The 23,298-nt window shown below is 33.3% G+C and overlaps 1 protein-coding gene across 2 annotated transcripts in view; it reads right to left on the bottom strand.

Moving 5' to 3' along the window:
* LOC111034906 (zinc finger protein castor homolog 1) overlaps positions 1-23,298 on the bottom strand; it is an 83,471-nt gene that overhangs the window by 17,676 nt on the left and 42,497 nt on the right. For both annotated transcript variants that reach the window (XM_022316331.1, XM_022316332.1), the window contains exon 4: positions 14,570-14,729. In XM_022316331.1, the coding sequence (XP_022172023.1) occupies positions 14,570-14,729 (160 nt within the window). The remainder of the gene's footprint in view (positions 1-14,569; positions 14,730-23,298) is intronic.

The raw sequence follows: 23,298 nt of genomic DNA, 5'->3' as shown, positions 1-23,298 counted from the left end.
ATTTATATTTTTGCAAAAAGTGTTGTAATTCGGATTGTTATTGGATTTTTTTCCATCTCGCGTCGCACGCGAGATGATCGAATTACAGTATCATACATTTTACAACTGTAGTAGGTATACCTTTTCACTGCAGCCGAGGCTGTTTCGTTTCCGTTTTTGTTGGATTTTCTCGTGTGTGGTTTTACAAACATTTTATTCGACCAGTGCGTCACGGTCGCGTACCCGTGGGATTAAGCAAAAACTCAGAGATAAACATTGATATGATAGAAAGCAAAAAAAAAAAAAAAACATTATAAAAAAATGTAATAAACCAACAAAGGATAGTAGTGCGAATACAATATTGTGCAATCCGATCGTCGTCGCATGATTTGGATCCGAACGATAGTTTTACTAGCATGTATAATATATAAACATATATATGGGTACACTGTACAGCCACCGCGACTGCAGTATTGTACAATAGATGTGAATAATATTTTGTATTATTAATTTGTTTCGCAACGGATTTTTCTCTCGATTTTTACAAATTCGCGAAATATGTTAACAGACCAATGTCGAAATGCACAAACGCTGCCAATGTGTAAAGTTTTCGTTTCATAATAAATATGACGCATGTCGAAGTGAGTGCGTATGATAGATGGTATCGTTCCGATTTTTATATCATTATCGATAGCGTATAATTTAAGCGTATATTAAATCGTTGATATTTTTAAGCGGCATTGATTTTTAATAATGATTTGGAAAGAAAAAATCGTATTAGAAAAATAATACTCGAGCCAACTCTATCGCAGCGTTTGATTTATTTTATAAGTAGAATTAACAAAGTACCGGTGTGTTTTTTATTTGTTTTTTTTTTTTAATATAATATACATATTTGTGTTAACACGTATTTTTTTCACTCTCTGCAGGTATGCCCTGTGGCGCTAAGGCCGACGACGGTTGAAAGACCAGTATAATCATTAGTTTTTATTACGAGTTATTTATCGTCGATTCATCGTCAGGCCAGTATTACGTTTTCAAAACTTGTGACAAATTATTATTATCACTATATAATGTTATTATTATACGTCGGGTAGTCTACGCTTTGGTCATATATCTATGTATTTTTATATATAGGAAGCATGTACAAGACGGTTATAGCCTTATTATTATTATTATTATTACTAATATAATCACAGACGGTATCGGATGGTAATTTAACGACTAACGAGTATAGGTAACGACAATAATAATTATTCGTAAATTGACTTGACAACACGTCTTTTATATTATGATCACCCTGTCCTGTTCAGTATACAAGACAATTATAATAATATTATACAAACGCGTCCGATTTATTATTAATAATTGTTAATAAACACCACATCCACGTCTTACACGACGTTATTTTTAGTTTTAACCCGGTTTTATAATGTGTGCAGAGGCATTTATATTGGAACAATATGACTACAGATAATATTTCACACGCCACACGCCGGTGTACAGTAACTCGATTTCGACTCGCACGTACCTACACACAACAATATATAATATACGTAGGTATGCTATATACTATTACCCATATGATGCATTATACATATATGCGGATATATAATATGCTGCGCGTGGTTACCCCCTTTACGGAAATAATTTTAGCTGCACCCCACGTGTATGTAGTACCTATATAGGTACATAATATATTACAATATATACGGAGCGCGAAATTCTCTAATCCCGTATCCGATTTCTGTTTACGTAACAAGCTGCAGGGTCGCACCATTTTGCGTATTGTAACAATTTTTTAATTTCTTTCGGCGAGGCGCGAGTGAAACGCACCACCGCCGCTGCTACTGTTGACGACGACAAAACGGTCGTCCTTAATCCTTTCCACAGAAAAAAAAATTAAATAACGTATACAATATAATATAGGTGTACACCGTGGTGGGGTCCCCCGAGGCTGACGGCGGCGACGACGACGTCGACATGTATGGGGAAACGGGAGGGACCGGTTTTATTTTTTTCTGTTCGTTTCGACCTTTTTATAAAAAATCGACCCTCTAATATATATACGTTTATGATTAAATAATATAAAAATCACTCTTCATAATGCTCGTCATAACCCTTTTTTTTCATTTCATGCGTTTTCTACTAACCTAACCAATATATAAGGATACGCATTTTATAGGGCAAAACAGACAAACGCATGTGTACAGTGTACGTACTGCAGGAATACAATATTTTTCCCCTGAAGGGGTTGCGAACCACCTGGACCTAAACATCACAATATGTGTTGTAGGCATATATGTGAGCTTTTTTTTGTTCCCCCTTTTTGCTCTTTGTCGTCTTGCCGCACACCCGCGACATAATACATATTTACTATAAGTATGTATCACACCAGCTATGTCCAATACTCCCACGTCCCATGCATGCGTATAATATATAATATGACACGATATTATATATTTTATACAAAATAAATTGCAGGTATAATAAATAATAATATTATGTGTGTATGTGTTGACAGAAGAAGTACGGAATGCTCGTCCGGCGAAATTGAATCCGATAAGAAATATTCGATATAGCAATGATATATCTCGCGATATCATTATTACGTCGAGCACGCATTAGTATAGGGATTATTATTATTAAACATGTCCGAAACAGAGAAATCCGCGAGCGCAAATAAGTTTGTATTCAACGGTGTGCCGGTGAATGTAACGCGGTTTAGGTGACGTCTATAATACAATATATTATTCTGTTTGTTAAGAATCTGAAATATTCGCGATATTTTCATTCGACGCACATACAATGACGACGACAACGACGCAGTTTTTGGTGCTGCACTCGTCGTTGTAGAGGTATTTGTTTTTTGTGACCATATTATATTAATATTTTGAGTACCTGCAGTATTCACTGGTGAAAAAATACGATTAGGTACTCGAAATTCACGCTTTATTTCCGTCATGCTTTATTTTCAGCCTATATACATTCGGGTGCACTTGCAACAGTGAAACCAGATCGGGGACGTCATAGTAATGACCAGTTTCGACGTCATAAGTCATAACGGCTGGTAAGACAGAAACTTGAGTTTATATCTGTGTAGTGAAATAATAGAATAAAAAAAAATCAGGACAGCCACATACTGTGTAGAAAGGTTGTCGGGGGGAGGAGGGCGCACTCGCATTGCTGCTGTCCAGTCACAAACCATGACATTTTCAGCGCCGCCGTCACATACATTATTGATGAGTGAAAAATAAATAGGTAGGTACGATATCACAGTCGCAAAAAGATAATAATAATTATAATAACGACAATGTTATAAACGTATTATATAATATTATATAGTATATATTACGGCAAGGTACACCTAGATAAATATAATAATATTAATTATTTTAATATTATGTATACATTGTACAATCTATTTGGTTGTGTATTTATTATATAATAATATGCAGGTGGCTAGACTGGTGCGTTATATTGATAATAATATATTGTTATAACAAACACACATTGTGAATTTTGAATCGAAATAAAATTATTTTATTCTATATAGACTTTTACTTAGTAATTGTTTTTATTAGTTCCACGATCCTAAAATACGGTATACGCGTCTCGTTTATTATCAAGTAGGTAATGATAATTAAATTTTCTATAGAACGCTGTGCATAAAAAATGTAGGTTTACTTATTCGTCGTGTTTCACACGGTAGTAACTCAAAAAATATATAAACAATTTTTAACCCCCTGCTCCCCCGCGATGAGGTTAATTCGTTTACGGGAAACGGATGTGTCGACTGTCGAGAGTGATAATTTGCATTTTGGATATAGAACCCATGCCTGCTACATGTATATGTATACAATATACATATTACATATGATATTAAGCGCGTCGACCTTATAATTTATATATATATAATTTAAAATGTATACACGTGTAAACTGGAAATGTATTTCGACGTGTAAATAATCGAAATATGACATTTTACGTTTTACATAATTTTGCATAAGTAATTCGAAAACTTCTCGCGTACGTGTACGTTTATAAATACATACACATATAAACATATAAGTACACTACATAATGCGCATACAATATAATATTTAATAATAATGTACGCCTTAACGAAATGTTTATGACTGTTAAAAAATAAATAAAAAAATATCCAACATAAAGATGTAAGCGATGGAAATTTCCCGAAAACTTGATGCTTCGTGCAAAGACTTACCATTATAGTGTATTTAATTTTATAATAGTTCATAATTTCGTGTTGAGCTCTTTTTATAATATTGCCATGTTAATATATTATTATATTATTTTCGAATTTTCAACAAAGCCGACTTATTGTAAGTCTTTATTTTTTATGTCTTCCAATTTTGGTATACATCTATCGAAAATACAAGAAGATTAATATTAATATGATGTTTCGAACGGAAAAATATTCGTTGTCGTTACTCTGATTATAATTGATTTGGATGGGAAAACTGAGTATGCCAAAACAAACCGACATGCATGTATCCCAAAAACAACCCTTAATCTAAAGTCTATATTATAATACATGATATATTATATCTCTTTATATTGTATATATAATAAATAATAATGCGTTTATAATTCTATCTCCATAACTACTGTACACTATCGATTTTTTTTTCAATAATTAATTCACGGCTGCCGGAGAGAGATGTAGATTTTCTCTGCCGTTTAACGTGCATACATCGTGGTAATGGATCGGAATATATATCTAGGTACATTATATAATATGTACCAACTAATAATATACGAAATAACGATAAGTATTTTAGTAGGTATTTAACAGATTGTCTTTCACTCTCGCTGTAAAAATAATATCAATAAATGTAAACTAATAATTATTATTCGGCGTGATGACGATAATATAGATAATAATACATAATAATATTATAATTATTATTTATGCCAATCTATGCCCCCCCCCCCGATTTTTTCACTTTTATTTTTATTGTTATTTTACACAAAAATGAATAGCAGAATATTGAGAAAAAATTTTTTATTATTATTTGTAGGTAGGTACCTACTAACGAACACGACAAATGTGCATGTGGTGGATGAACGAAATATTGTGTTTTCTATAGAAGATCAGCCTTGAGCAGCCCGCACGATATTATTATATTATCTCCACATAATAATATAATAATATGTATTTTATACATGCTACATCAATTGAAACATAATTTCACAATAATTGGGCAATATACCATACCGGTACGGGCGTCACGCGTATGTGGCAAATTTCAAAAACTTCAAATTTGTTTTAATTAATTGAATGCATCGTTTTGAGTTTACTCATACTGTTATCGTCGTCTGGATTTTTTCTTTTACGACCAAAACGAGATCAGAATCATCGGCGGTGGCCCGAGAAAACGGGCTTCATCGACGAACGCATTTATTTTAATAGTGTTTCAACTGTGTATTTTTGATAGTATTTAATTAACAAGTGGCCGCGAACGGTCTTTTTGTACTGCCCACGCGTGCCGCCTCAGGTTTTTCTCGAATTCCTCGTACACGATGGGTGAAAGCCATTTACCGTGTATGGTAAGCGTATATGTGGTAAAGGTTTTTTTTATGTGGACCTACACTAAATTTGTACTCAGTTCGGAGGTTATTTCGTTGTATTTGTTTTGTTTTTTTATATTTTTTTTTTGAACAAAAAAAAATATGTTTGTGTGGAAAAACGCGCGTGTTTATCGAGAAACGAAAATGTTGTGTATTTTACTTTACAATATGATTATCTATTGTGGCACGCTCCAGGGAAAATGGCAAAAATAATCGATATTCTTGTACGTTTATTGTGAGTACAGACAATACACAACAAAGTCTCGGAAATGAAAATTGATTTCTCTTCGACTTACATTATGTTTCTCATACATATTAGATTTTGTTTTCACAGAAAACAATAGACTTTAATGTTAATTTGATTTAACGGAAATATTACAATATATTTCCGTTACGTCAGATATTCAAACGTAGGTACGCAATATTATTATAGTACATATTATATCAAATAAAAACTATTACTTTTTATAATAATAAAAAAAAACACGAGAGGATACTGCAGTATATGCAGTATATGACACTCGTGTCTCTTCGCTCGCTTCGCGGCAAAAATACTGCTATATACTGTAGATTTGAAGGGAAATCGATTTGCTGCATATTATGTACAATGTATGTACTTAATAATGTATATAGGTAGTGTATTTAAATTTAGCTAGTATCATTACATACATATTATGATTATAACCTTGCGAGTATTCGTTCACGTAATTAAAATTGCAAATTTTATAAAATAAAAAATAGGCATTCTTAAATTTAATTTCATTATGAGACTATATTTATAAAGTTGTAGTTTATGATATAATGCTCAAAGTTTTTCTACCAAGCAAGAATTCTATAGTTTCTTACTCTGGGTTCCTCATATGATTAAGATTTCTTGGTTGATTTTTTGAAAACTTTTGAGAAATATTAACCATCATGACCTTTCTGAAGTACCCATACCTGCTTTCTGTCCAGTTTTATTTATTTATAAGCATATAGATAGGTGTTCATTTATTCTTTTATTCAAATAGTGATTAGTTGATCACATATTATAAGAACATGCAAATATAACACATAATTTTAAAAACATCAATATAAAATATCTATTATAGGTACATACGTATGTATACTATATTGTATACGGTTACCATATTGTGTATTCTATAAATATTTATATCAACGACAGGTACTCAATAATTATTATCGATTATAACTATCAATATTTTTCTATTTGTCTAATTATAAATTATTGGTAAACACGAATGGTAAATTACCTGATTAAATTAATTAATTATCATAAGTTTTTAATTTTTAAATGCACACTGTTAAATAATTATACGATGCTTATTAAATTTACTACAATAGTAGGTAAAAGAGTCTAATTCAAATATTATGAAATGCTAATTGCATAATAATAATAATAATAATAATAATAATAATAATAATAATAATAAAAGAAACACGAACATATACGGAATAATTTTTCAGTTCTATTAACTGCCTCGTGGCGTCACACTGCCGAATACGTCAAATATTTACACTTTATTAATGGCGGACTATCGAAGTATTATTATTACTGCAGAGTAAATGGTTTTTGTGTACACACGTTAACTCTAATTAGCAGTTTTAATCACATATGTGCTTTTAATAGAATACAGTATTAAACCGAGAGAAAAATTGCATGAAAACAAATTTTAAATACGTACTAATTACTAATATATTAATATATTATTTATTAGTAGTTTTTAGTTGCATCTAATGTAGTAATATATATCTATATATTGTACGAAGACACGAAATGTGTATATACGAGCTAAAATTCGGTCGACAAAGGGCCCGCACACACACATACATTTACACACGCCTGAAACGGTATCGTAAAAAAAAATTAAATAAAAAACCAAGGGCATTACCGACGAATTCATAAATACTTAATTACTAGAGGACAATAAAAAACAGACAAACGTTGTGTTTCCGACGTTATTATATATAGCAAACAATGATAATTAACATTATAACCCGGTCGGTGAACGAGGCGAATTAACACATGTCGGTTTTATATAAATATATACATAATGAAAAAAAAAAATAATAATTCGAAGACGAACACAACGCACCCGCAAATGTATATCATAGTATCGTACACTAATATAATTATATATACCTATAATAATGCCTATACAAGCGCGACTCGGGGGGAAAAACGGTAGTTTAAGTTATAACATTTAGCGGCTATACGGCTGCAGTGGTGCTAAAAATGTCATGCAAACGTTTTACCGATCATCATGAGAATAATGATTTAAATTAACGAGTTTGTATTATTATTATTACCTAAATGATAATTATATTTGTATAGGTATACTCGAATCGATTAGACGGAAACGAGTATACTGTGCACTTACTTGTATTATAATATCGTTGTGGCCGCCACCTCGTGGATAGGTTTGAGACATTTTCCGAGTATAACAGCAGCCATTATTGTTAATATATAATAAATCGTATAGGATATGCAAACACCGAACCCGGAGTAGCATTCTGGTTTCGTCGAAGGCGGTGTACAATATATTATAATTTTTAAGTTAACGCGCTCATTATTAAAATAGTATGCGTTGTAAAAAATTGTTTGAAAAGAAAGTAAAAATCTAAAAAAAAATATGTGTGAGTATTGATCAATTTAGTGCTGGGTCCGGGATTTTAAATAGGTAATAATAATACTTTGTACACATATTAATACACTATGATATTTTTTACTCTAACGGAATTATTAGTGTGGTTATAACTTATAATACACTTATGTATAAAAAAAACCATTGTTCCGGTATATGGAGACAATATTATAATCGCCGAGTATGAATTTTATACATGTCATGTCAATCTCCTTGAAAAATTCAGAATGATGAGCGAAAATCCAGTGTCTTAATAAAATATATACTATGTATCAAAAACTGCAAAACATAATATGTAAGTACATAGGTATTACTTATATTACGAGACGCGTTGCACCACAGTATATATATGACAATTTATCAAACTTTATTATTAAAGTCATTTCTCGATTTCGGCCCAATTAAACGATGAGACTATTAACTAGAATTTTTCGAGGAGATTTTTATTTATTACAGTCACTTTATAGTTTTTACACGCATATAAAATGTCTAATAGAATTATACTGACTAATATCATCCCCGGATAGCGCGTTATCACATTATGCAAACGCATCAGATTTTAGACAGCAGTAAACTGTGTACCTGTGTCTATACGTCATAATATGATTTTCTCGTTTATCATAAAATAAATACTCTACTCCGGGCGTTTCATTTAATTTCACCCGCTTAAGTATAAAATGTGTATACAATATGCGTACAGTCACTTATCGAAGCTGAGAAGACTTGCGCAAAGGTATACGCGCTCATTGTGAACACGGTCGTGATGACATAGACGATACCTAAATATATATTTATGTAGAATAATATAAAAGTACGTTGGCGGTAAATGTTCGTGGACTTTGTGTTTGCACTATCCTTTTCGTTGCGTGTGTAATATATTATCCTCGACAATGGCGAAGATATATATTATATATGCCTATTGTATAATAATAAGATTTTATATGCTATACATATTTCTTTGTAGTGTTATTCTAGCAAAGATTATTTTAATTTTTCTCGTTCTATTCGCGTAAATCCATATTTGTGCCGCGGTGGCAGGACATAGAATACGCATAATTCGACTGCTTAAAGACAAAAGTGGGAGCTATAAGCGACATGGTCCATGTAATATAATACTGGAAAAGAACGAACATTTTTATTTTATTATATTTTATTATCTGCGCGTTCAATATTATACTACTTCAGACTATAAAGTGTATTATGTTAAATTTTTTCTTAAAATTTTCTATAGTATTCATTCTGCTTAAAAAATCAGCCGTGTCATTTAGGTCCTTTTACCAAGAAACAATCGATAATAATTATACCTCCTCCCCCCTACTCCTCCTACTCTTCCAAACTGCCGTAGGTATCCAAAATATCTGACCCGAATCTGCTTAGCAAGGAAGCGCGCCCATAGCATACTAACAGAATAATTAAAAATCCACTGGTCGTCGTACGCGAGACACTTATCCATTAATACATATATTATTATATATACTTATCATACTATACTTACGCACATTATTATTTTTAGCCGATAACAATTAGCGACATTTTACGATGTACTTACGGTGACTGCTATAGGAGGTACGTGCCGGACGATGTAAAGAATGCGTTATTCTTTTATTATTCTTTCGGGTTGTTAATATAATAATATATTATTATTTATAAGCCAGGCGCCCGCCTGTGATACACCGTGGATGCGTACGTGCGCAAAAAATATCCTAACGTGACATTTTTTAATTAACTCGGCGTATAATAATTTAAGTATAGTATTTGGTGGGTATTCTTCTTTTTATATTATATATACATCGCTGTTGTATAGCTAATAAAATGTATTAATAATATACGTAGACGACGAAAAAAACGACTATGCGTGAGGGTAATGCCTAAAAAATTAAACATTTTCGGAGGTAAGAAATCACACCTCTTCGTCGGACGAGCCATTCTGTACAAAACTGCTTATAAACATTTGAAAGAAATGATGCAGTTCCGGCCGCACGAATACTTGAATCGCGAACACATTACTACGCTTCGAGTACCTATCTAATACTATACTAATATTAACACTCAAAAACACATCACTCCGATGCCATTTAAAACTATAAAATTATCATTCGAGTGAACCAAACAAGTGCTTTTTTATTTTATATCATAAACACGTTGTCAAATCCTCGCTAGCCGTTACTAACTCTTATCAGTTATTCGTAACTACTTATATTGTTAAATATCGTATATGCATACGAATTTCGAGATGTATCATGTATGTATATTGTATACAGGTATTAAATGGATTTAGGAATTAAATAAATTTGGCTGACGAGAAAACGACGTCAGACAATCGAAAGAAAAAGAACATTTTTTTACCAAATGATAATGGATTTCCCCTTCACCTCTCCAATATAAAACTTGCCGATTGCATTGTATATTATGTATGCTGGGAAAATTCTTCAAATATAATCAAAACATACGTCTTGGGGATTCCGATAAATCACTCCATTGTTTACATGCACTAGGTTATTGTTTTATTATTATTATTAATGTTAGTGTTTATAAGTTTTGTGTATACTTTTTTTTCTTATATATAATATACTTATTAAAACAATAGTCAAAAAACTCATACTGGGGCAAATGTTTAGTCTTCCCTCACGGTGAACGGGGTCGAAGTGTACAGCAGTGGCATCGGTGGCGCTTTGAGGGTGCAAGAATATGGGGATTCGTTTATAGCCTTATAGGTACACGTGTTTTCTATACACTATATATATATTAGATGCATACAAAAACGAATGTATATCATTTTTTTCAGAAAAACGCAGGAATGACACAAAAAACACACCCCCCAGTCGAATGAGTGACAAGCGTGTCTTTTTTTTCTTGCTCCCCACCCGTGTCTGTTTACACTTGCTCGATTTCAATTCATACAACGTTCGCGCTGGTTGTAAGGATGACATGTAAACGATAGTTTGTGGTAAAATAATAGTGTATGTGTATTACACCCTGCAGCCGCTTGTGTGCACATTTATAATATAATGAACATAATGTACAATGTATAATGTATATTTGCGTATAATATAATTCAAATTTATAATATACATAATATATGATTCTAAAATATATTCATGCCGAACCTAACTAAAGGATAGTTAAATTGTATTGGCTTTGCATAAAGAACACCCAATATTTTTTTTTTCATTTATGAGAATGATCTAATTAGTAATTTTAAAAATAAGTGTAATAATACTGTAAACATGTTTTTTATACTTGCAAAGGGTTGTGAAATAATATTTCAGAACGATTTTTATTTTGTATTTTTGGCTGACGATAACGTGTTTTACTACGTAACAGCGAAAACATAAAATCTAAAAATATTATACTATCGAACATTCGAACATATTTCCATTCTCGAGATTCTTGAATTTTATATACGCCATAGGTACATAAAAAAATAAAAAAAATACACGACTTTTGTAGAAGTATTTGTTAAACAAATTCACTGCGTGTTTTGTTATTATAATTTAAATTATAAGAGTTTTATTTTTTTGTTTGTTTGCCACAAACCATGAGATCTCACGACGTTGCGTACGTATAATTATTATCAGTAAACATACTTTTGCGAAAGATCGTGACATAAAATTTTAGATTCTTCAACAACAAAATGTACTATAGTGAAAAAAAAATTATTAAAACTATATATACCTACTAATGACTAAAATATAATAAGTATTTTATGATTTTACCGTATTTAAAATAATGCTACACACTGTGAAATGTTGATACTTGTGCGGTTTTGCATAATTATATAATTAAGAGTAGAAACAAATAAACCTATATAGGCTATGCAGTGTTTACGGTTGTTTCTAAATCGTATCATACCATAGAATCGGACTATTCGTACTATTGTATACATCATTAATCCTTATTGTACATCATTATATAATATTAAATATAAATCAAACATATTCCACTATTCTCCATAGTTACAATATAGCTATAGCCGTAGCTATATTATGTATACGCGCGAGAGTACAGTAATCAATGATCGTTTAAGACTAATTCGCTAGCGGAATTAACGAGTGAATGTTTTTTTTTGAAATTGTAATGATTTATGTTATATATATATATGATCTAGTTAGACCGGGTTTTGATTTGAATAAAATCGGTTTAACCTCAATCACATGGGACCTTAGGGCAAACAGTAAATCGTCCGAAAGCGGTTCATTAAAACGAGCTATTGTGTTTGATTGCTAAATTGTCGAGTCCCGCATATGCGCGTTAAACTCTTTATTAATACATACTTTTTTCATCGTCTACAAATTCTTTCTTTTTTTCCCTCACAGTTACCGTTTTCATCTTTTATTATTATTATTATTTTAATTTTTTTTTTCGAGTATTTATTCCCATTCGTCTGCGGAACGGGTTAAGAGGAAACGACGTCGGACAAACAGCAATTGGTCTTTATTGCTCTAAACTGGTTCTGTTAATAAATTTAGATTGATACAAATGCCGTATTATGGGCTAATGTACACATATTATGTACTACTACTACAACTTCTACACTGACGACGATAACGACGACGGCGATGACGACGGCGGTGGCGAGGGCCTACAAGAAATGTGAGCAATTGATGCGTTCTTTACATACCGACGCCACCGCCGTTACCGGTGTTAGCCAAGAAAATAAAACAGTATCAAAATATTCGTAAAAAATAAATTAAAATAAAACATTGTGTACAGTAAGCATTCGTATTAATGTAGAGAAAAGGTTTTTGAAGAAGTGCGAAACAAACTTGGACGCACATCCGACAAGAAAAAGACCGTTGCGAACCTTTTTTTGGAGAGAGAACATGACGATAAAAAAAAATAAAAAAACGAAAGGAAAATACACCCTCATGCGTACGGGGAGAGGGGAATATAAAAAAAAGGTTCGTATAGAAAACAATCGACGATTACACGCGTCAGACAAAGGCATCGGGTTACGTCGCGGTATCGTTTTTCTCGCATTTTTGTGGAAACTTAACCGAGCGCGCTTAAGTACGTTACAACGATATCGCCATCATCCCATGTATAAGTAAGTATATATATATATATATTAGCTGAGTAGGTCACATTTCCCACGTCGGATTAATATGATTCGAACCAATTTGCCCGTAATTTTCAAATCAACCCCGCCACCGGGTCGGTACGGATCTCCAATACAAATAATATTATACGAATAAAAATAACCATGAAAACTGGATGAATATTGTTCTTGAACGCTGATACATCATGGACCATGGTGTATAATCCACCAATTCGTTTCAGTTCTTTCAAAACGTGTAACAGGTACTTTAAAAAAAAATATTTAAGCAAGATATGAGTACCTAGGTTTGTGAAATATATATCATAAACTAAAAATGAATAATGATATCACATATAATACAAAAATTAAGATATCAAAAACAAGCAAACTTATAAACACAAATAATGTTCTTAGCGTTAAGTTTAATAATAGGCTACTCTAATTTAAGCTTATAGGTACCCCACAATTCGTTCAACTGAACTCAAATTCGATATGTTTTACGTTTATGAGACGGAGACTACATACATTTCTGCTTAAAAACCACGCCATTTTCGGAGATGGGCCGTAGTCGACGACTCGCCCGTTGTAGGAAGCAACCCGTGCATTACGTGGTATAATATATACCTTATATACGTCCATATAATATATAGCTGACTATATATGAAATAACTAAAAGTCCATTCGTTCGCCAAGGTTTAAAATAAGAGACTCGCTAAAAGAAACCGAGTTAAAAAACCACAACGTGGACGGATTCCACGAACGGGTTCATCGATCTTTTGGGATTTATTTTTGAATAAAAGAGCGTAAAGGCGGTCTGGTATTTGACCTTCGCATGCGGCCAGCGGTTGTGCATTTCCCGCATTGTTCGGAAAACACGACATTTGCGATAGGCGGCTTTTGGCCGTTCGCTTGACACAAATACCACCGGACAGCAAACGAAGAAGAGAGAGAGAAAGAGAGAGAGAGAGAGGGAGAGAAAATTCACGCGTACGTTTGTCTCACGCGACTCTGCACCCGTGCACCGAAATAGATGGCCAAGGGTGGCGGGGAGGAACGAGTAAAAGGGGTCGAGGGGAGGGAGGTAGTGGTGGTAGTGGTGATGGTATATACCGGTATCGAGGTTATGGGCTTTCGTTACGTTTGCCAAAAAAGAAAAAAAAGAAAAACCCAACCAACAAATTGTTTTACGCTCAACCCTTGCGTATGTAATATGTGACGCACATGTATATACTATATGAGCATGCATCGACATATGCAGAGGTTTTATTCATATATAAATTGTTTTATTTTTATTTTTTTCCAATTCACTGACCTTGGGTATTGGCGTAGGTCGGCGTCGGCACCGTGAGCGGAGTGGTGACTGCCGAGTGCGGTGACAGGGTCTGAATGCCTAGTGACGTCATCGCAGCTGTGGTACCAGCCGTGTCCCTGTGTATCGGTGGCAAAGGTACGATGACAGACGGTGAGACGTGCTGTAAAAGGCAAAATAAAAATTGTTTTACCAACAATGCTAATTTTACTTAAATTTATAAATCTCAATGATGATTATGATACCGTTTATCGTTATAAATGGACATACCGTTTTAATATATACTTTCACAGAATACACAACTTTGATAAATATTACATTAATATTCTTCCCAGATAAATACAAATAGGTACCTATATATAATATGTACATGTGTGTGCTCGTTGGTGTACCTATATATATAAACACAGTAGTGTTATTTAAATCGTACTATTCATGGAGCGTGGAGCGTGTTTATATTTATATTATCTGCCTATATTTTATTCCATTAATGATGATGGTTTCTGTAATCTTAGATACATTCAAAATTTGTTGTATTCAAAAAGAGGATGATAAATTATATGTGTTGTTAACTTATTGTCACATTATGATTGTGCAGTTTTAACAATCCAACAATAGAGTATACCTATGATCATACGAGTAGGTTACCTATGGAATTTTCTCAGAACGAAATCTTTAACGGAAGTTGCAATAACCATACACCAGAACGAAATCGTTATTAATTATTATATAATATTACTGTATGATGAAGATAATATCAAATTTTTCATAGACACACACACTCGTTACGTCCGTTGCATATTACATAGGTACAACACTGACTTACTATATACTGACTAATATATTATATTATTATTAGGTATTAAACTGGCGCGTGTCAACTGCCAAGTGTGAGTACACATTTATGTAATAGGTGAAAATAAATAAATAATCATCATACAAATGGTTTTAGTAGTTCTTCCTTGTATAAAATTGGAATGTGTACCTATGTATAATTGAACAAAATTGTGTTATGCGCGAACATCGCCTGTACATATTATAATAATATAGTAGGCAGCAATCATGCGCAGATTCAATTTTTCGCATTTCAATCGGTTATAAGAGCTGAATGCGAATATCGTTAAGAGATTGTGCAATCGTTATTCCTTATTTTAACAACAATGGCCGGCAACGACGTTCGTGACATACGGCAGTATATACCTACACGATGCGGCGGCAAAACATACACACACACAGCATGTGCTCGGCATAATGATATCATTTGCATACGATTCACACGGGGACGGCCAGCGATGTCGACGGGAGGAGACTAGTGACAGAGAGAGAGAGAATTTTTTGCGGCAGCGGGGTATTGTAATAATAATTACGTTAAAATAGAACGCAAAAAAAAAAAAAATCTTTGGTGTTCGAATTTCGGGGGTGAATAATAATAATAATTATTATGCGCATATATACTTAGAGGAATTCAATTTTAAGTTATACATTCCCATAGATCCTGCAGAAAGGAAGAAAAAAAGTAACAACTAATAATTTTTCCTCTCATAAACATCACCTGCTCAACCAGGTATAATATTATGAATTATGATTTTAATGAGAGATGGTATTTGTGCGAAAAAAGGGGTAATGCTCTTTTCATCGCGGAGAAGACGCCACCAAGACAATTTGAATTTTACACTCCCGCGGGGAACTGAAATTCGTCGATGCGTGTTGGTATACTATAATACATATGATATTTATTATATTATGTTTTTTTAATTTTATTATTACTTTTAGCATTGTATACGTATGTATATATAGGTATATTTAAGCATATGAGTATATATTATTATGTAAGAGACAATAAACGCGCGGAGACTAAGTAGGAGTGCTGCATATACATTACACACACTATACTACTTGCGGTGCTGTGGAACAAGCGAAAACAGAAGAAAAAAAGAGAGTAATAACAAATCTTGAACCACGGGGTATATGCGAAGGAATAATAATAATAAAAAAAAAATTCGCCTATTATTACAAGGCGAATTTCGATTCCAAAACGCGGATGTACTTGAATAATTGTAGATTCTAATAAAAGATAGGCCGAGGTTATTATTCCTTTTTTTGGCGTGCAGAAATCGTATTATAATATATTTAGGTACATTCGCTAGGACCTCCCCGCACCCTCCCGTCGCTCTTTACACCACCACATGTCCTCATGTTGACGCGTTTTTGCCGAATTTGTTTATGCGATTTCGCAAATATTATACAGACTTGTGTCCGTTCGTTGGTCGTGGAGGGAGGAGGGTTGGAGTGTTGCACTGCTGATTTAAATTTCCGAATTGTAAACGTTGTTGTTGCGCGTGGTATAGTGTGTGTGTGTGAGGTTTTTATTTTTCGTTTCTCCTTTTAAATTTTATCCTTCCTCTCTTTAAGGTCATGTCCATTGTTCACGTAACCGATAATATATATACATAGGTATACACGTGTACATGTAACAGAAAAGCAGCAGAAGTAGCGCGCGCGTGTAGATCAAGGATTTTCGCGAAATTCGAATCGCAATTTTTACACGTATTGCGAAAATGTGAGATTTATACAAACACTCACGCACGCTCACTCTCGAGTTTATCACGTCGCTGTGACTGACGACGTTTTGATTTATACATAATATATATATTATAATGTTTTACGAATAGTTTGACTTTTTGAAAACAATAGCGGCTTTCGGAGAACACACTAATAATTTTTTTTCATTGTTTTTAATTAAAACATATTTTATAATAATAATACCGGGGGATCGATGACGATGACGGCCAAATCTATTGTTAGAGTTGCTGTAGCGCTCGATAAATCAGCTGATTCAAACATTATTATGACTTCAGTTGTCAACAAATATTTACCAAGAATATTAATCTTGTATATTACACCGCGGTATACTAAATAAAAACAGAATCTTACTAGTTCACCTATCCATATATTCCATATCCATAAAGAAAAAAATATAAATACCACAACACAGAAAGCTGTTGTTTGGAAATTCGAAAATTTAAATAATACAACACGTCGTCACATCGAGGAATATTTTGGCATTTTACGTAATGCACAAAGAGAAAAATTAATTTCGAAGTACTGACGTTTCTATCACCTGCTACAACTGCAGCTATGTTTGTAGTATGTGTGATAAATATTAAATCGTAGATATTATAAAATAATAAATGTACTATACCTATAAATGTCAGTTATGTTTACGCAAAGTGTTCACCTACCTAATACCTATACGTAATAATCTAATATTATACAAAATATTTTATAAAAAAATTGCATAACAAAATTGTTCGAAAGGGGATTTTTGATCTATATTCGTGCTACATAATATCATCGAATGTTGATGGTATATTGATACATATATCTACATCGATACATGGATATAATATATTCAGCGGTAGGTACCACGATAGGTCCCTCGATATATTATTATTATTATTATAACACATTTCTCAGGCGAGTGGTGCGTGGCCCATGCGAGTGGTTGAAACTTGTAGACGCCGCATCGCTACTTTGTGCGATCGTACGTACTAGGCATATTACAAGGTATACAGCTGTATTATAGAGTCATCCCGCTTTTGGCGGATCAGTGGCTGTCGAAACCGGTAAAAGTGTGAAATATATTGAGCTCGTTTATAAAACCAGAATAATTATAAATTATTTATAGGTAGGTCTAGGCATAGGTATTTAGATATTTTTTTCCAATACTATACTACGCACACAGGCGTAAACGTTGTGATATATAGTTATTTATTTTATTTCATTATTATTACCATAATATTTTTCCCCCAACCCAACCAAAGAAAATATAATTAGAAAGTGCGTGCGGCTATATTGATAGACGTCGAACTAACCACGCTAACGGCACTGGTTGGCGGTAGTTTTTGAATACTATACGTGTCTCGCGTCGGTAGTATTATTGGGCATACTTATATCATTATCATTGGCGAAAAACTTCAGGTCAAATGTCAATCTCCTGTCGGATATTCACCAACGTGGCTGCGATATAATAATATATAGTGGCAGACAACAGTTACTTGTATACCTATATCATAATATATTATACGATCATTGTACCTAATTTATGTACTTATGCGCCTACCACTTTATACACGTGACGGATCGTATAACATAATCGTTATCCTGCAAGCTTATCTAACGGAAAGCGATCGCGATGAACCGCATGTTTCGACTGAAAACGTTGACGATATTGCACGTAATGAAATCAATAATCATCGATTGATTACTCAAATCGTGAGGCTATGATATAGAGTATAGACGATTCTTATAGAAATTATTAAAGAATTTGTATTATATTTATATTTGAATTATAATATTGTAAATTGGCTTATGTACGAATTTAACATCGGCACGCGCCACAATACCGCAATAATAGGTATTAATAAAAAAGCGACTATGACTGTTTATATTGTTTATCGGATTTTTGTGAGTTTTTCGTACGCATTTAAGAATATGTTTCTAGTAGGTACAGGAAGCGTTTAAGACTTTAAAGAGTTGTATATTCGTGTAGGTATGACGTATACATTAATTATATATTGACTGGGTCGGCTGTACGAAAATATCGCTGTACGAAAATATCGCCGTACGAAAAGCGTATGTAACCTTAATACATCCTCTGCTCTGGTAATATATACGAGATGCTCGCTAAAAAAATAAAAACAACGCAAATTAGAAACAATATAAACGCCCGTAAATGATGGTTTAAATCGCGCATTGTTTCAGACGCATATAATTTGCTAATTTAAATCGTTTCGACGGGGTATCCATAAATACATAACATACAACGTTTAATGTTCTGTTTAAAAGATAAACCTACGAAACACGTGTAGTTTTTTTCAGTATACCTACGTACCTATACCAACGCGGTAGATCCGACGCTTTGGTCAGCCGGCCGGAACGAGATTGGTATGTACATAAAATGTGTACGTATATATAATATATATATATATATATATTATGAGCACATCATTAATTGTCCAGTATATGCATAGATACACGAATAAGCGATAATGTTGTATCGGACAAGAACACGCGATAGTTATCGCTGCAATAATTAAAAGCAGGTTAAACGAATATAATATTATAATATTATGTAAAGAGGGGAAATGAAATCACAACGATATTTCGATTCCGTTCCGGTTTTGATAGTATACACACGCACGTACACATCACGATAGCAATCTGAGTATAGGTATAGAGATATAGGTATGTATTTTATTTTTGAAACAAAACCTCTTGCTCTTCCCCCACCCAAATACCTACCAAAGTAGGGAGGAATCCTATTATACCCTCAAGCCGGAAAAATTATTATTATATACTTTCTGATATTCATGACAGTAAATCTTAAGCCATGACAAGGGTAATCCAGCTATATTTGTGTGTGTAAGTGTTATTGGTGTAGATGATACAAGAAATCTTAAGAAGAATTTTGCGCGGGCACTCACTTATACACAATATACTACAGTACTCGTATATACGAACGAAAACGGATTTCCTGTGTAGGTATAACATACGTGCGGGCCAAGCGTGGGCGGAAAATAATTCCCAATTTTTCATTCATCTGTACGGAATGTACGTTCTCGTGTTATTCGCGACATAGCTGAGTCCTATTATATCTATGTATGTTTTATATTTTGCAATAGTAGTACATAATATTATCAGACTTAAGTTTAGTCTGAAATCATTGCAGAAAATATCAGAAGACAAAAAATGTCCGTGCAAATGCCCTTCGGAAACGCTAAAAATCTTATTGTCCATTAGACAGTATATAGGAATATTACCTACGTATAATTTGTGGTTTTATTATTATTATTATTCTTATATTATTTATTTAGCTTTTTTTTTTGTTCACTTCGTATTATACACTTTTTTTATTATTCCACGGGTTGTATTCGTCGCTGTACTCCCGTTCACCGCAACCGCCGTTGCCACCGTTGCCGTCTCGGCTGCTTATAAACCCCGCCCGCCTTAGATCTCGAAGATTTGCATCATTATTCGCGAAAAAATTATTCCGAAATAAATTTACGCTCGCCATGACCCTCGTGCTGGTTATATGTGCGTATTCGTATATTTCGCACGTAAATAATATTCATCGTTGTGTAATAATGGATCGGTGGACTAGTATATTATATTTTGTGTTATTCAGTCGACGACGGATCGCTGTGATAATTTTATGGGCGATAAATTGAAATTTCACGAGAAAAATCGTGATGGAAGTCAAGTGGAATACGGCAAAAAAAACCAACTATAAGACAAACATTTTCCATATTTGTCCACACATATTATAATGTCGTATAATATGTGTGCTTATTATTATTGATCAGGAGTTATACACGGACGATGACGGCGACGACGACGACGACAACGACGATATATTTTATTTTGTTTCTGATTATTATACGAGCGTACGCGTGGCAGAGAAATGTAGTCGACAACGACTATAATATTTAATAAACCGTCACGGCGAGATTTATATCACATAGGTCCATAGGTGATTATATTATGATGTACGCATGTATATACGACGAAAACCATAAGCATTAGTATATCGACTTCCACATAATATATATACAATAATGTATACTTACGTCGTATGTAGACAGACATGCGTACTAAATAACCGATCAAATATTCGCAATTACGCGACAGAGTAATAATATAATTACCCACTGTGTTTCCATCGTACTTTATCATAACTTATGCGCGTGTTTCTCCGAGAATAATAGGTAAATCTTCATTCGATTAGCCGTACCGAGGGTGCATGCAATAACTAATAACTTTAATACCAATGATTATTATTATTAATTTATTTTCGTCGTCTTCGTTATAATACAATATGTATGCATCGTACGGTCGATGATTAGCAAATCGGTAAAAATCGTCGTTAAATCGATGGCGATTAAATTTCTAATAATTTTCGTACAATATATTATATAGGTATCTCTGGGTGCAAACATTTGTGTGTGTGTGTTTGTGTTTAAATAAAATGGGCACCGATGATGATGCGATCGACCTAAACACACGTCATTTTACATTATTATTATTATTATATATTGTCGATTCCAAACTCATATAACCGTATGCGTATACGGTATACTTATACGTATATATTATACGCGAGCGCAAAGTACCGCATTAATATTCACGCATGGTTGTAGGCTAACCTATACAACAATCACACTATTTTTTAATATTTAATTTTTAATTTTTCTTTTTTTTCATACACATTTATATTCACAAACATAAAAATATGTACGACACACCCATTATTCTCCGTTGGCTTTCTAGACCCGATTTGCACACAATACCGAAACGTTTAATGGCTCTCGTCGTACTAAATATATATATAATAATAAAAATAATAATACTGTCTTATACAGAAATATATATATATATATAAATATACGCCTTGTCTAATGTTGGCCGATCCTTAAGAGCGAGCACACTCATTTTTTCTGTATATTCTTCGGTCTTGTATTATAAATAATAATGTTCTACACTGGCACATATTATCGAATTCCCGAGGCAAAACCGTCATCGTTACATCGCATCGGTGGGGTAATTATATGATAATTACATCGTAATTATTTTGTGACTGTTTTTTTCCGTCGAACCTCTTTAGCGCGTATTCTCCGACATCCCGACAGATTTTTGAAGTTCCTCAGTCGGGCTGCATGACGCGCCTCGCATTGCATACAATACAATATATTGTTTTTATTGTCGTTATAACTTATAGTGTACTAACTACTAGATATATAAATAATTATGTGTTAAAGTCGTTACTGTATAGGTATGGCCCGGTAAACACGTATTGTTATACATAATATATAAGATCAATAAACTCTTTGGTGTATCACGCATACACGTATATACTCGCACAACACACGTATATATTGAATTTGTGGTAAACTCGAGTAGAATATTTTTAAGTTTATCCAAGGATAGTACACCGCGTATTAAATATGTCGAGCTAATGTGCTTATGAACTTGCGGCAACGACCTTATAGTGGGTGTTGAGGGAGCAGCGAGGAAAGGGATGGTGGCGAATTGTTGTCTTCAACTCGAACATGAGCTCGCGATTTAATGATATTGTACAGTGGCGTACAGAGGTATGAAAACCGTTTTTAACAACATGGTTGAAGCGCTGCAACTTCATTTCTTTATTGTGGATATACTTGTGCATTTATTATACGCGATTGTGTGTGTGTAAGTGTGCGCAAGAGACACACATTTTTGTGAAAAATTACATATGGTGGCGTAGGTACCTATAAATGTACAGTGAACGATAATACGTAAACTAAGAAAGTTGATGAGAAAAAAAACAAAAAGCTGTCGATTGATGAGATAATACTTTTTGAAGCTTGGAAACAAAGATCAGAATTTCTCGATGTATATAAAATATATAATACATATACACGAGCTTATATGGGAAATGTACATACACATATACAAATTATATAGACTTAAATCTATAATGCAATAATAGAAAACACAAACAAATGGCATCACTGCGCATTATATCGTCCAATATATTCTGCGTGTGGTGGAATGAAATACGCGTATGGGATATGCACACAACCAAGACTTGGGACGAAATAATTGTTTTGATTTATCTATTTATATTTACACATTTATTCTCAATATTATATTACACGGTGTGGGAACTCTGGGAAGGCGTACTGCGTATAACG

The sequence above is a fragment of the Myzus persicae genome, unplaced genomic scaffold (assembly GCF_001856785.1).
Source record: "Myzus persicae strain clone G006 unplaced genomic scaffold, MPER_G0061.0, whole genome shotgun sequence".
NCBI lineage: Eukaryota > Metazoa > Arthropoda > Insecta > Hemiptera > Aphididae > Myzus > Myzus persicae.
Note: the sequence above shows the minus strand (reverse complement) of the source record. Positions and strands in the feature narration are given on the sequence as shown.